The sequence below is a fragment of the Passer domesticus genome, chromosome 10 (genome assembly GCF_036417665.1).
Source record: "Passer domesticus isolate bPasDom1 chromosome 10, bPasDom1.hap1, whole genome shotgun sequence".
Lineage (NCBI taxonomy): Eukaryota > Metazoa > Chordata > Aves > Passeriformes > Passeridae > Passer > Passer domesticus.
Genome location: NC_087483.1, coordinates 37,107,321 through 37,121,577, shown reverse-complemented (window position 1 = coordinate 37,121,577; position 14,257 = coordinate 37,107,321). Strand labels below are relative to the sequence as shown.

The following is a 14,257-nucleotide window of genomic DNA, read 5'->3' as shown; positions in this document are numbered from 1 at the left end:
AATATGTCTGAAGGATAAAGCCAAGCCACACCACACTGATCTCCTACACTACCAGTGTAAGTAAAGTCTGACCTGGTCACTTTGTCCTGCAGTGACAGGTATGGTACAAGCAGGATTCAGCCCTGGAACATGGCATTCCCAATAAATGGAGAAAGCACTCTCCTGGTGCCAACAGAGGTGTTATACTTGGACTGCAATCCAAGACCATCAGTCCTTTTCATTATGTTACATAAGTTACCATCAGCAGGAATAAATTGTTGAAATTGCCAGGGCACTTAGTATTGGAACCAATTTCCTGAATGTGAAATGCTTTGAAATTACTACAAACTGGAAGGAGTTTCCTTCTCTGCTTTAGCACCCATTCAAACTCACAATTAACTTCAGAAGAAGCATCCATTTTGAATTCAGCTTAAATTGTATTTATTATAAGACATTTCTGATTAATTTTGAAAATTAGCTGCTGTACAACACTATGATGAGTTAAGCTTGGCTGGCTCCTAAGTGTCCCCCAAGTCACAGGGGAGAAAATATGATAAAGGCTTATGGGTCAAGAAAAGGACAGGAAAATCATTCATCAGTGACCACCGCAGGAAGATTAATTTATTTATGCCAATTAATAGCAGAGTAGGAGAGTAAGAAGTAAAAACAAAACTAAAACCAGCTTCCCTCAACCCCACTGCTTCTTCCCAGACTCAGCTTCACTCCTTAATCTTCTACCTCCTCCTCCAAGTATCACAAGGGATGGAGAATGGGGCACGTGATTGGTTCTCAGTCATCGACCTACTGCTCCAGCATGGAGTCCCACCCACAGGATACCATCCTTCACAAACCTCTTCAATGTGGGTTCTTCCCAAAGGCTGAAGTCCTTCAGGAATGAAGTGCTCTAGTGTGGGTTCTACCAGAAAACCTGATCCCGAAGGCTCCAGCTTCCTTCAGAGCACCTGTGGGATGCTCCAAGGGCTGCAGGGTGGATATCTACTCCACCAGAGTCCTTCATGGGCTTCAAGAGGAGAATCTGTTTCACAAGAGTCTCCTCCCCAGGCTGCAGGCTCTGCTCCTGGAGCACCTCCTTGCTTTCCTCCCTCTGGCCTTGACATCTGTGGAGTTGTTTCTCCCTCACACCCTTTTCCCCGCCAGTGTGAATGCCTGACTCAGCTTGGGCTGTGCAGGGTCAGCCCTGGAGCTGCCTGAAATGGGCTCTGTGCAATGGGACAGCTCCCAGGCTTTTCTCACAGAAGCCATCCCTGCAGCTCCCTGCTCCAAAAACCTTGCCACATAAACTCAACTCAAACATGCACTCAGCAGAGTATCAGAGCAGACTTTGACCTGTTCACATCTCCCTAGTTCAATCTAACCTAGTTCAGACTCTCCCTTGGATAACAACTCTCCTTTACTAAGTTTCAGTTTCACTTTGTGTGGCTTTTCTTCTTTTTTTCGTGGTTTTTGATAGACTAAGATATTTTACTTTCTAATTCTACTTATTAAATAATGGATACTAGAGAAGTCGAGTGTTGAAAGTTCTACCAGAGGCTACAAAAAGGTAACCAGAAAAAAATCAGAGCAGTTGATCCCTCAGAATGTATTAAGGTTCAGCAGAAGAGTGAACAGACAAGGAAACAGAAAGAAGCAATGGAAAGAGGTTAATCCAGAGACATAAAAAGGTACTGACTGGCTAATGAAACAGCACTGAAAAACTTTCTTTACAAAGGGAAAGGAAAATAATGTATCTCAAAATATAGAGATATAGCCTTAGTTGCAGATATTCCTGCTGAAGAGGAAATGTTCCCATCTCGGGCTCTCGGGCGCTGTGTCACTGAGAGCCAGTCACTACCCTGGTGCCACAGCACTCAAAGAGCCAAGCAGAGGCCAGCAGCCAGCAGAGAGGAGGCTGTGCAAGGAGCAGAGAAGAGAAGGTGAAATACCACAGAGTACTGCTGTGCAGAGGAGGCTGGCAGGAGCGGGGGTGGGTACGACACTGCAGAGTACTGGACAGGCTGGGAGGAAGGCTGCAGAGCCCGCAGAGGCTGCAGAAACAACAGCGTTATGAACAAGGTTAACAGCAGAGTCAGAGAACTGAAAACAAGTCTTTTGTAACAGAGAAAAGCAACTGTGCTCCAGAAGAGCAACTCACTCCAATCTCAGAAACAGAATGGATACTTCTTTTTGCTTAAGCCTAAGACTGCATAGAATGAAAACAAAAGTAACTCTGAATATCTCTGTCTTCCAAAAGACATCCATTGCTTTATCTGTTATACACTATATTAGCTATGTCAGCAAATGGCTTCTATTTAACATTTACTGTTTCCTTCAGAGAGACTAAAAATTCACATTTTAAACACAAGTTCTTTCAAAGCATCTAAAGGCAGAATGAATTTACTACCAACCATGGATTCAAACATACTACTTTCATTTATTCAACAGTACTAAAATATTTTCTCTAGATAGTTATCATTGCTCATACTATTTCAGGCAGGTTTAATTCCAGCATCCATTGAGAAGGTAATCAGAGAATTAGTACAGAAGTTGTGAAGAAAATAGCAAATATTACATACACACTTCTGTGAACTAGAAAGAGTACAAATGTGACCTTTTTCAAAACAGACCAGCTCTACTGTGACATACCCAGCTATCTGAACAGGTTTAAACAGGGAAAACAAACAAACAAAGGTAAAAGGTTTATTTAGATGAAGTTCTATAAATAACTTTTCAATAAAATTTAAGAACCATCTGAAAATACCACAGGAGACTACAGCCAGTACCTTGGTGCCTGAAATAGCTGCTGTGGAGAGGGAGAACCCTCCCTTCTCCTGCCCATGCATTTTGCTTTTCTTCTCCTTCTAGGGCTGGGGCAGTCTTTAATCTGGCCTATTTTACTAAACTCTTGTACAGGACAAGGATAAAATACATTCTGTACTCGTGTGTGTGGTGTTGTGAGCAGACTATGCTGAAGTGTTACTCATGAGATGTTCATGCTGTACCAGTCCTGAGCTACTCCTACTGTGCCACGACTCCTGCTTGTGCTGTACAGCCCAGGAATTTATCTGGCTGAGAAACAACCCTAAGCAAGAAGCCCAAGGTTCCAGTTGGATTAACTCTTCCCAGCTGCCAACTCTATTGCTTTTAATGCCTGGGTAACTCCACAGTGCAATTAGAGATGAAGGCAGAATCTCTTTTTCTTAGTTACAGAACACTTTCCTACTAACATTCCTCTGTATTTTTAAGAAGAGGCTGCCTACCATGCTCAGGTGTGAGCAGAGCTGATAGCTGTGAGGACTGGGAGGGAAAAAGCCCAGTTACCCTTATTGGTGTGACTGTTCTTCACATGCTGTGCAGAATAAACCACCCCCACCCCTGGTCCCAGCAAGAGCCCCAGTGTCCCCAGCACGTGTTTGACAAGTGCACCTGTGAGAGGACGGGGTTTGCTCCGGGCTGGTGCTGGCTGGGGCTGGGCAGGGCTGGCTGAGGGGCAGCTCCAGGCACTTGGCTCCTAACAGGCTGCTGAGGCAGGGGAGGGTTGTACACAACCGGAGTGCCATCGGGGTTGAGGAACGGCTGACCTGCCAGGGAAGACAGCAAACACAGCCAGCTGCACCATCTCAGCTGGACAAAACAGACACACATACTTACAGCAGGCAAAAACATTGAAAAGTAAGGGAAGTCATACTGGTTTGTATGACAGATTCATGCCAAATGACCACAACTGTAACAGCAATGACTACATGCAGCTAAAACCCAAAACACTGGAGCTGAACAAAGATACCCCAGTCTTTATGTTGTAAACACACATAAAATTTTCTTATATGCTACTCATCTTGATTTTTAACCAAGTAGATTGAATATGACAGGAGCAATAAAGGAAAACTCTAGTAAAATACTGTTTTAAGGATATTTTAAAAGTTTACCTCCTTTTATCAATTTGAAAACCAGTCAGAACACAGGAGAGCTTAAAGGCAAATATTTTTTGAAAACTATATAAAGCAATAGCTGCCTTGGTATTCCCATGACTGCTACTGAGATTACTGATAAAGGACTCTCTTCCCCTATTCTTAGATTAATTGGCTTTTAGCTTTCAAAATAAATAACACAGAATTATTCTCCTATTTAATAATTTGCAACCTCAATATTACAGCAATGGGCCAATGAAAAAGAATTGAAAAATAACCTGCATAAAAGTAAATTATAAAAAGACTCAGTGATTTCTTTTTGTGCCTGGGTTGGAAAAAAACAAAACAAATCAAAGGCACAACAGTCTGGCTGGCAAGGACCTGTGCCTACCTGTTAAGTGATACATGTTCTGCATTGGCTTCTTCTGATGCTTAAAGAGCCCAAACTGATGTAAATTTTTCTCTCCTCTGATTTAAAGATGTTCTTATCCTTTCTAGAAAAGTTTAAACTGAGCCTAAAGCCTTTGCACTCTGTCAAAGCAGACTAATGCTCCTCCAGACTCCTTGGTGCCATCATACTTCAATGTAACTGCCCAACATAAAAAGTAGAACAGTTACTGAAGAAAGGACTGGGGAGTTCATGGCAGAGGGAGCATGAACACACTTGCTAAAATAAGCTACAGCAGCTGGACTGCAGCTCAGCAGGTGATACTCAACTGAGCTTAGGAGATTTATCTTCAACACTCAAGCACTGGGAATGTTCACATCAATAGGGACTCAGATTTTCTTATTTCCTTCTACTACTTCCTGCTAATCACCAGAGCTTCACTTATTTCTTGTAGTGGCTGGGTTAGAGCTGTCTTTTCCTAATTCCCAAGGCACAGACTCCTCTGTCAGAAACTGAGGAACCAATCTCTGCTTTGGCTGGCATTGGAACAGTAAAGCCAGAGGAACAATTACAGAATACAATGATTCGAGTACATTGGAAATTGAAGTTTACCTGCACCTAAATGTTCCTTGTTCCCAAAGTGTTCTTTGTCTTCTACTAGAATCTCATTAGACATTAACATAATTATCAAAGACTACTAATGAACTTAGCTCTAAGATGACAAATTCTCCTCCAAATCCAATGGCTATCAATGAAAATTAAGTCCTACAGCAACTCATCTGTAACCAAATTTTTAGCAACTGATTCATATTAAGGAAAAAGAGGAATTTATCTATTTCAATGTTATACCTTCTAGTTAAAGAAATTATTTACTACATGATCATTTCAACAACCCCAATGAGAAACATTTTGCTTCAAGCACCATGTGCAGTTATATTCAAACATAATCAAGTCCATCTACAGAATGATGGTAAATATATTCTGAAATATTTTCTTTTCTACAACAAAAACAAATCATTATACTAAAATTAAAATATATAATTTCCTAAAATTATGATCTTTTACATGAAAGGTAAGTTAAAACTTTCAGGATTTCCTCATTCTTAAGTAAAAGTTTGCCCAGAGAATGCTAACTCATTATTTAATCCAGACAAGTTATTACAGATCTCTTTGCATGTACATAATGAAGTAAGAATTGCCTACTACTTCCTAAAAAATACCAGTATTGGCCAATTACACCAACACTGATTTAATCCTGTTTTTAAGTGACAAAGATAAGTTTAGAAATAGTATTTCATCCTGTGCTTCTTTCTTTCACTTGTATTAACTCAGTCTTGAGCACAGAGACATGAGTATGTTGCATCAAAAAAAATTAAGGATGGTAGGATTTATATTGACTTGAAAGAACTTTTCTCAGGCTCTCTTCCCTCACTGAAACTGTGTTATAGAAGCATGAGGAAGGACGTTTTCCTCTCCTGAAAAAAGCTGAAACAATTAAGTTATTCTGTGTTCTGGATAGTAAATCATATGACTTTCATACTTTGTGCAAGTCACTCATTAAAATTTTACATATAAGTTAAAACTCTTCTAGAGAAAATCATGTGAGTTTACTTATTCCTTTGATCCTCCAGTCATGCTTCCTTGTTAAATTAAGTGCATTGAATGAACACAACCACATTAAAAAAATAAAGAGGAAAATAAAGGACAAAGGACAATACTGACATGAAGTCTTATGCAAACACTCGTGCATTTTTTTCCAAGTTCCCCAGTGTAACAGAGACAGCCCCAAGCATGTACCAACCTGTTTGAGGGTTGACCAGCACACTGCCAGGCGGGATGCCCGCTGCTTCCAAGGGAAGCAGAAAGAAGCTACTGCCAGCAGCAGGTGCCACTTGCCCGCTCATGCCACCATCAAAGGAAAGAGAGTTACTAGAGCTGACAGTTGGATACACGGCAGGCGTGCCAGGGGAGGGCTGGCTTAGAGCTGGCACTGGAAGAGGCTGCTGGCTGTGAGAGAGAGAACCCGTGGAGGACCCTACACTACTAGAAGACTCTGAACCTAGGAAAGGAGTAACGAGAAATTGGTTTTACCTGGAGACAGTAACATCAAGCTCACTTTACAATATACACTTGTAAGTGCTCACCCTGAAAGCTCAGCATTAAGCACATTATTCAACAGCAGCCTTGTCAATGGACTTCCCCTCCATCTCCCCTGGAACTCCATTACAAGGTTCCTTCTGTGAACCAAGGGTCAATTCAGCACTGCTTTGCACTGCAAAGGAAGGCTTTCATACCCAGCTTGGTTTTCTGGTCAGAAAAATGCATATTTTACCTCCAGAATTCATGGAAGTGATTGGTCATTACTGCAACATGGTGGAGTGGATGCCCTGAGGCAGTGAACTCCCAGCCCCAGCTCCTGCAGCTGTGCAGGGAATGCAGCTGCAGGGCCCCACTGTCCCTGTGGATTTGCTGGCTAAAGCCTCATGCCCTGCACACACTGCCTGCATGCAAGCAAGGACCAGCTCCTTTCCACTGCTGGGGGTCAGATCTTCTGACTCACCTGCTGGGCAATTTGCACTGCACTAAAACCCTCAACATTGTCTGTTTCCTCCTCTGACAATTTGCAGGCTGAACTCAAGAGTACAGCTAGAAAAAATGTAATGAGGATAAAATGGTAGCTTTAGCCTGGCTTTATACAACAATTCAAATTTCAAAGGAGGATGAAACAGCCAATTGAAATCAGTACTCATTTTACAGATATGAATTACTATAAACATTGCAAGGCAGTGGAGAACCAGACCCTGAGCTTCCTGAAAGCCAAGGCATGCAGCTAAAAGAAATATTCCAGAAGTCCAGTAGGGAGAGGTCTGTGGAACTGCTGTTCCCAGACCACCTGACACCTGGAGCTTTAGGTATACCATTTAGCAAAGACTTTGCAAGAAGTGTATGATACTTGCAGTACTTGGAAACAGAATACAGTTTAAATTTACAAACTCCCCATTAGCAGCCTCTATACAATCTAGAAGAAAGACTCAAAAAGCACTCAGATGGAATGTATGCACTGCTTGAAGTTACTTTGCAATCCCTTATAAAAGTTGCTAATTGTAACCCTTCAGCTTGTGTTTACGTGGAGAGCATAGCTTGAAGCATTGGCCTTTTTTATTGCTGAATTAAGTGAAATCAAAGCTCTTAATTGTAAACTGGGTGAGACAGCACATCCCAGCTCTGTAAAACCATCATTGCCTGAGCAGAGTTACTTGGATTCATTTCCAAGTGTGTTCACTTCTAGATTATGCAGAGAATGAGGCTGAAGCCACTATAACCAGAGCCAATTACATCCCTGAACAACGTGAACAAACCCAAGCTCAACAGGTGCCAATCACCACAACCTGGAACTGCATGAAGCAACAGCCATCAAGCTGGGCATTCCCAGCCTGGAATGTCCAAATTCTCAGAATGCCAAAATAAAGACTCCAGCAAAAATTTTAAGAATCCATTTATGTCCTTGAAATTTAGCCAACAAAGATTTCTAAGAATGTATTTTATTGTCAGGCTGCAGTTTCTTTTCAAGCTGTGCCAAATAGCATTGCTACACTGCTAAATGGAATAACTCCATATGATGGCACAGTTTTACAGCAGAAGTACCTTGAACTGCTTTGGGTCTTTTTTTATACGAGTATACAATGGACAAACAGAATTTGTTACTGTTTCACTGCTTTAATAGATAGCAGTGTGGCCATATACCTAAAAGGTAGTAGTGGTTTAAGGAAAATAGACCCTCTTTAGAAACCAGTTTTATAAATAAGATCAAAGCCAATATTAACAAGGTAAGCAATTATATTCTGCTTTTTTGTAGCTCTGTTTCTAATTCTGAAGCGGCCACCAATAACACACCCATGTATTACAAGCCTGAAAATTCTCCAGAGATTAGCAACTGGAACAAATTATGTTGGCATTTGAAATACAAATATTTACTAAATTTAATTTTTGACCCACAGAAGATTCATTTTCTGAGATTTTGTTTTCACATTAATTACAAATTAAGCCCCTTTGAAACCCTGACTCTTATAAATATTTTCCCCCAACATTTTTGAATTTGAAAACTAAACAGTAAACTTCATTCCACTGATTTGATTTCTCAGCACTCTAAAAATTAAGTAAGCATTTAAGCCATATTCATTTTGATTTAACAAAAGAAAGAGAGCACTATAAAAATAACTACCAATTCATAGGCTTTAATGCTGTTTTAGCTGAGCTAGTAGGATAGCAGTGCAGAATTTCCTAAGATGGTGCAATGCAGTTTTGCCCAACTGGAAATGGAGACCTGAACCCCAAGTATTTTATACTAAAATATTTCTGGCAAAAAACGTTTTCGAACCCTTTGCATGAGATGAAAGGCACTGAACTTCAAGCCATCTACAATGCACTTGGAAATTACAAAGCCAGAAGTGTTCGCCGCATTTGTCACATTGTGGCTCTAGGGCTGGGTCTGTGGATGTCCCGTGTGTGCAGCCCCTGAACCCCGAGGGAAAGGGATGCAGGGAGCCTCCCCTGGTGTTCCGGCCATGCCCACCCGGCTCAGCCCCCAGAGCCTGCCCCAGGCTGCTGTACCTGTCTTGGACAGCCTGCCCGTGCTCTTGCTGCTGCCGGAGCTGTCGCCGCGGCTGAGCACCGAGATGCCGCTGAAGCTGCTGGCCTTGGTGACGGCGGGCTTCAGGTTGCGCAGGGAGCTGTCCGAGTCCGTGCTGCTCCAGGGCCGCGGCTCCGTCTCCGTGCTGCTCTGGTGGCTGTTGGCCGATCTCCCCGATGCCTCCTTATTGATTCTGCAAGTTACAAACTCGATGTTAGCACAAGCAGCGTTTGCAAAAGAAGGGAAAAGAAAAAAAAAAAAGGGAAAACAAAAAACAAAGAAAAGGTAGATGCATGCAGAATACTTTGGGGGTTGTGTTTTTAAAAGAAAGCATCAAATACCTAAGTATCTGTCGTCTTTGTTGGGTACTATTAGTTTCTTCCTCCTGGATTCTGTTGACATTTTAATAAGACAGCTTAATATTTATTAAGAAAATAGGAACACAAAACAGAATTAAACAACAAATTTTCTTACCTTTTATCAGTGAAATAATTCTCTTGGGAACACAGGGACTGAGGGGCAAAGAAGTGCAGAAATTAATATGAATGGCATGCAGAACCCCTACTACAAAACACACAGCAATCTGGAGTCTTCTGTGTTATACACAGACTTCTACAGCACCCTCGTTGTTTTAAGCTGCCTGAAAACCTTTACCTGTTGGTGGATAGTTTCCATGAGGAAACAAGACAATATAAAAAGGCCCATGTGCAGGAAATCAAAGCCAGCATGAGGATAGTTACAATGCTGCTCATTTGGTTTCTATCAGACTTTTCCTGAAGTTACAGTTCTTCCCTTGGGCCTTTGGTGCCTTCTGTCACTTGCAGCTGCTGTGTGATTCCCAGGGCTGCCACAGCACCTGAGCTGCCTTGTCTTCTGCTGGGAAGGGTGGAGGGGGAGAGGCCACTGCTGCTGCAGTAACTGCTCAGTGCCCTGGGTACCAGGCTGGGAAAGCTACAGGGCACATGGAACAGGACCTAAAAGGTTGCTCCTGACCCAAATTATCTTGTCCTTAACTGTGACTCCCAACATCTGGCCAAAGCTTCTAAAGGTGTAATACACAGTAAATTAAGATGCAAAAGGAAAATGTAGTTTTATTTCCAAAAGTCTACTCTTCTTGTTTGTAACCAAAGTGAACAAAAAAAAATTAGCCTCTCAAGAGCTCATTACTCTCTTCAGAATCTGGTTTTGGATGTGCAAGAGTTATAGGTAAATGTCAGAAGTGGATTATTAAAAGTAACACATTTTTAAAGACATATTTGTTCTGTTTTACTCAATATAATCACTACTTGCAATTGAATTGTAGCCTGTAATGTTGTCCTGCAGAGTATCTCCAGTCAGGAGATCAGACTGCGAGATTCCTGACAGGAATTTCACGTATGGGACCTCAAATCATTTTACTGTTACCACTCATGATGTGGTTGCTATAGATACAAGCGAGAAAATAAGGGTTTTTTGTTTGTTTTTTAATCTGCTTGGGGTTTTTTCTTCTTTTAATTATTCTGAGCAACTGACATGATTGCAGTACCAAAACTCTAACTTAAATTGCAGTGAGGGCCGAAACAATGGAAAGGGGGGAATGCATTGCACTAGGTAATGCTAGAAAACACTCAGAAATTGAGTTGTTTGAGGAGCAATCAGAGAAAACAGAAGATTTCTCAGTAACTGCAATATCATTTAAAACTCACTCAGGCCACACTTCTATCTGCTCAGTGCCACTCAGAAACAAAGTTTCCTGGAAAGCCACCTGGGCATGTATGTGTGTGAAGGGTTCATAGAAAACAGGGACAGACTGGTTTTGATACGTACATCTTGTGCAAATATCCTTTCTCTAGCTCTCTGATATTCTTCTTCACGCTCTTCTATAGATTTACTTCTTCTGTCATCTTTTAATCGTATTCTCATCTAAATTAAGTGGTACAGTATTATTTCACAAAGGAAAACAGTAAGAATGCACAGTCAAACACAGCAAGTGGAAGGAATAAGCCACGTGTGCTTTACCTGGTTGTCATCTTTGTCTAAACTAGAGTTATCTCTCTTAAGGATGTACCGCTTCTGGAAGTCATCGCTCTTCTCATCCTTTATATGCTCACAAAACTTTTGGTCAGGTCTGAGAAAAGTTGTTACAAAGAAAACATTTATGGTTTTGTAAACATACTGTACACACAGTGGAACAAACTTGAAATATATTTGGGTGTAATTTAAAATATATTTAATATTCTGAGAGAATAGATTTTGGCTGTCTGGGCAATGGAAAAGATATGGTGCACCCCTGACAAGTCCTGTCCTGAGGCATAACAAACCTGCTTTTAAAAACCTCTTCCTCCTTTCAAAGCTTTTGCTGCAACTCCCAGTTAAGGTGAGAAGCAAACCACATGCCCTTGGGGAATCAGAAGTGCTTTTGAATCCCAGCTGGTGCCATGCAATGGATATTGGGCATGCATGGAAGTGAAGACAGGTGTTTGCCGCTAGAGCCGCAATACCTCAGAGTTCATTTCAAGGGAAAACAGAAGAAAGAAGGTAGAGGAGAAAGCACTGAAACTTAGAAACTTCTAAAAGAAAATTAAGTAGAAATGAGTAAGAGAAGAACAGTATAATGCAGGCAAGCAAGAGCTTCACACAGTCATAGAGAGAGAGGCAACAGATTATAAATATTGCCTTGGTATGTTGTCTATTTTGTGAAAGAAAAAGTGGTATTTTGCAAATCCTTGTTATTAACGAGATATATCAAGTACCTGAATAATAAAATGACTGCTATCGTAAGAGAAGAGCTCAGACAATCAGGAAATATTTGTCTAATAGAGGACAGAATAAATGTATGCTCTTCTCTATTTCTGTTATTTATGATTACCTAGAACTTCTGGATGGAGTGAGGGGAGCTTTTTCTACGTAACAGCCAGCCCTGCCTATTGGGTACTGGCTGCCCAAACATAATTAGCAGGCATTTCAGAGAACCTTTAGACTGTCTTACCTCTTTCTTTTAAAGGTCTCTGAATTTACTGCCCTGCAATCACCAACTCCCACTCCACTGAGACGTGCCAGTGTGCACTGGGTGGTTGATGTCAGTAACATCCCTGCTCGGCGAGGGAGCCGCGAACCTGCCTATGAGGAAAAGGTAAGTTTGGCTTTATTCCACATGGAGCAGATCTCCAAGGTTTTCTTTCTAAATTCTTATTTTGTATCCAAAGTGATTTAAAATAAGAATATTGAAAACATCAAGAATCTTTATGTCTGCAGGTTAGATGAAATGCCTGCTAATTAGTAACTACACCTACAGGGGCTTCCAGAGGCCACAAGCTATTTAAATATGGTCTTTTAAAAGCATAAAAATGAAATAATCTTTCATTAGTTCTTATTCCACAGTTGAATTGGTAGACTGAAGCTTCAGTCTAGAGATGCTGGTAGATGCAAAGGCAACAGATTTGAAATGTTTGGCTTTCTGGGTCAATTTAGATATAGATTGTACCGCCAAAGCAAAAACACATACATAAATAATACAAGTATTCAACATATATTTAGGCTCTTTATATATTTCTAAAACTTCTAAGGACAAACTGTTTACTTTAGTGAGATTTCAGTGTGGCATATCATTTCAGTCCTACTGCCTCTAAAATAGGGTGGATAATTAGATTTTTTTCTCCCAAAGCTACAAAGAGTGTACCTAGAGACTGAGATTAGGATATGCAGGCACTGTAAACTCCTGTTTTTATATTCAAGACCAACAAAAAACGGTGTCAGGCAAATGCTCTATGTTAAAACTGGAAACTAGGTGGCATAAATATGTCAACACATCAGACCTTTGTCTTTTTGAGAGAGAATGAGGAGACAGAGCAAGTGCAGAGAATGGAGAGAACAGCTGGGTCCCTTGAATGAAAACCTCAATTCCGCACAGATTTCAGAATTGCTGTGGCCCCAGTGCTATCTTCTCTGCAACAGGGATTTTCCTGGGGGTTTCTCCAAGAATTCCCCAGCCCTCAGAGTAAAGCAGCACACCATGGCTGGTTAACCTGGTTGACATTTCCACTGATGTCTGTCTTCCCTGCTATGTTTATTTGTAAGGCCATGAGAGATCTGTAAGCAACATTATTTCAACAGAAGAACTTCAACAGCTGAATGTTCCCAGTAGAATTTTACAATACAAAAGCCATAGTTGTGCAAGTCCCCTCCCTTCACCAAATCAGAAATGACCCTGTTCTTAGATAAGAGCTGGCTCTGCTATCCAAAAGAAACAAAGAATGCACTTTGTACACTTTACTGGTGTAAACCTTTAAACAAATAAACAGTTGCTATAAATTCGTATTTCACAGAAACAAAATTAGCAATGCATCTCTGCCAGAAAAGCAACAAGATTTCTTAACTCAGAGATAACAGCCTTCTCTCCCCAAAAGAATTCAAACATGAAACACATCACATCATTACACAGCAAGAACATGAACAGCTCTCAACTACCTCTCCTTGTTGGCTGCTCCCAGTGAGGAGACAGACCTCACCTGCTACAGCACCACTGCCTCACACATCCCAGGCGTTAGAGCTACATCAAAAGGGTTTTGCAAGGCTTTGACACTTACATTCTTGTATTGCTAGTTTTATTTACTATGACTGACTTCCCACTCTGGTCCACGTTGTGCTCTAATCCAAAGTAAGCAGCTACCCTGTGCAACAGCATTCTATGGTAAGATGTCATTGGGGGAAACTTTTTTCTTGGTACTCTGGAAGAAAGGAATAGTAGCTTTATTAAATAAACAGGAATACTCTTGAATTCTTTTTTCCTATGAGAGTACAGTACTTACTCATTATTACCAATGAAATCTAAAATTTCCTGTTCTAATTTCAGCAGCATCATTCTGTCCCTGAAAATAAAAACACAGCAACTCACATATGAGACACTCCAATAACTGCAGTTGTATTCATCTTAAGAATACACAGATCAGAGCTGTGATCAAGGGATGATGGCAGACTGGAAATAGGACCAGCAGGTGTCAAATGCAGAATTTTTAGGACAGGGTTTTTCTTTTTTTGCTATTTTGTATTGAACCATGCTGTTTTGCTCTCAGATATCAGAGTACACAGATCCTCCAAGAAGTCCCTGCCCAGGAGGCTCAGCAGGAAGTGCAGTCATGGAGAGGACAGGCTCCAGGAGGAAAAGCAGGGCTGAGGTTGTTCCTTGCTGGTTGGTGTGGGCAGGGAGTGTGCAGAGGCCTCAGCTGGTCCTTGCATTGTGAAGCACATCAGGGGATCACTGACAAAGTGTTGGGGTGTATCAACAACAACCAAGGGCTTAAAGCTGGCACATGTGGCAATGTGCTGACATATTAGAAATACAAAAAAGCTAAAAGTTGAGGTGGTAGGAAGCAACAA

General features: G+C 41.2%; 1 protein-coding gene across 12 annotated transcripts in view; it reads right to left on the bottom strand.

Moving 5' to 3' along the window:
- R3HDM1 (R3H domain containing 1) overlaps window positions 1-14,257 on the bottom strand; it is a 53,859-nt gene that overhangs the window by 22,126 nt on the left and 17,476 nt on the right. For 7 of the 12 annotated variants that reach the window (XM_064435195.1, XM_064435196.1, XM_064435201.1 and 4 more), the window contains 10 exons: window positions 13,690-13,749; window positions 13,468-13,608; window positions 10,901-11,009; window positions 10,709-10,804; window positions 9,377-9,414; window positions 9,244-9,294; window positions 8,884-9,095; window positions 6,074-6,331; window positions 3,403-3,557; window positions 1,923-2,024 (listed from right to left, as the gene is read on the bottom strand). In XM_064435195.1, the coding sequence (XP_064291265.1) occupies window positions 1,923-2,024; window positions 3,403-3,557; window positions 6,074-6,331; window positions 8,884-9,095; window positions 9,244-9,294; window positions 9,377-9,414; window positions 10,709-10,804; window positions 10,901-11,009; window positions 13,468-13,608; window positions 13,690-13,749 (1,222 nt within the window). Of the gene's footprint in view, window positions 1-1,922; window positions 2,025-3,402; window positions 3,558-6,073; window positions 6,332-8,883; window positions 9,096-9,243; window positions 9,295-9,376; window positions 9,415-10,708; window positions 10,805-10,900; window positions 11,010-11,870; window positions 12,002-13,467; window positions 13,609-13,689; window positions 13,750-14,257 lie in introns of those variants that run through there. The other 5 variants (XM_064435198.1, XM_064435204.1, XM_064435205.1 and 2 more) reach the window with 4 other exon arrangements.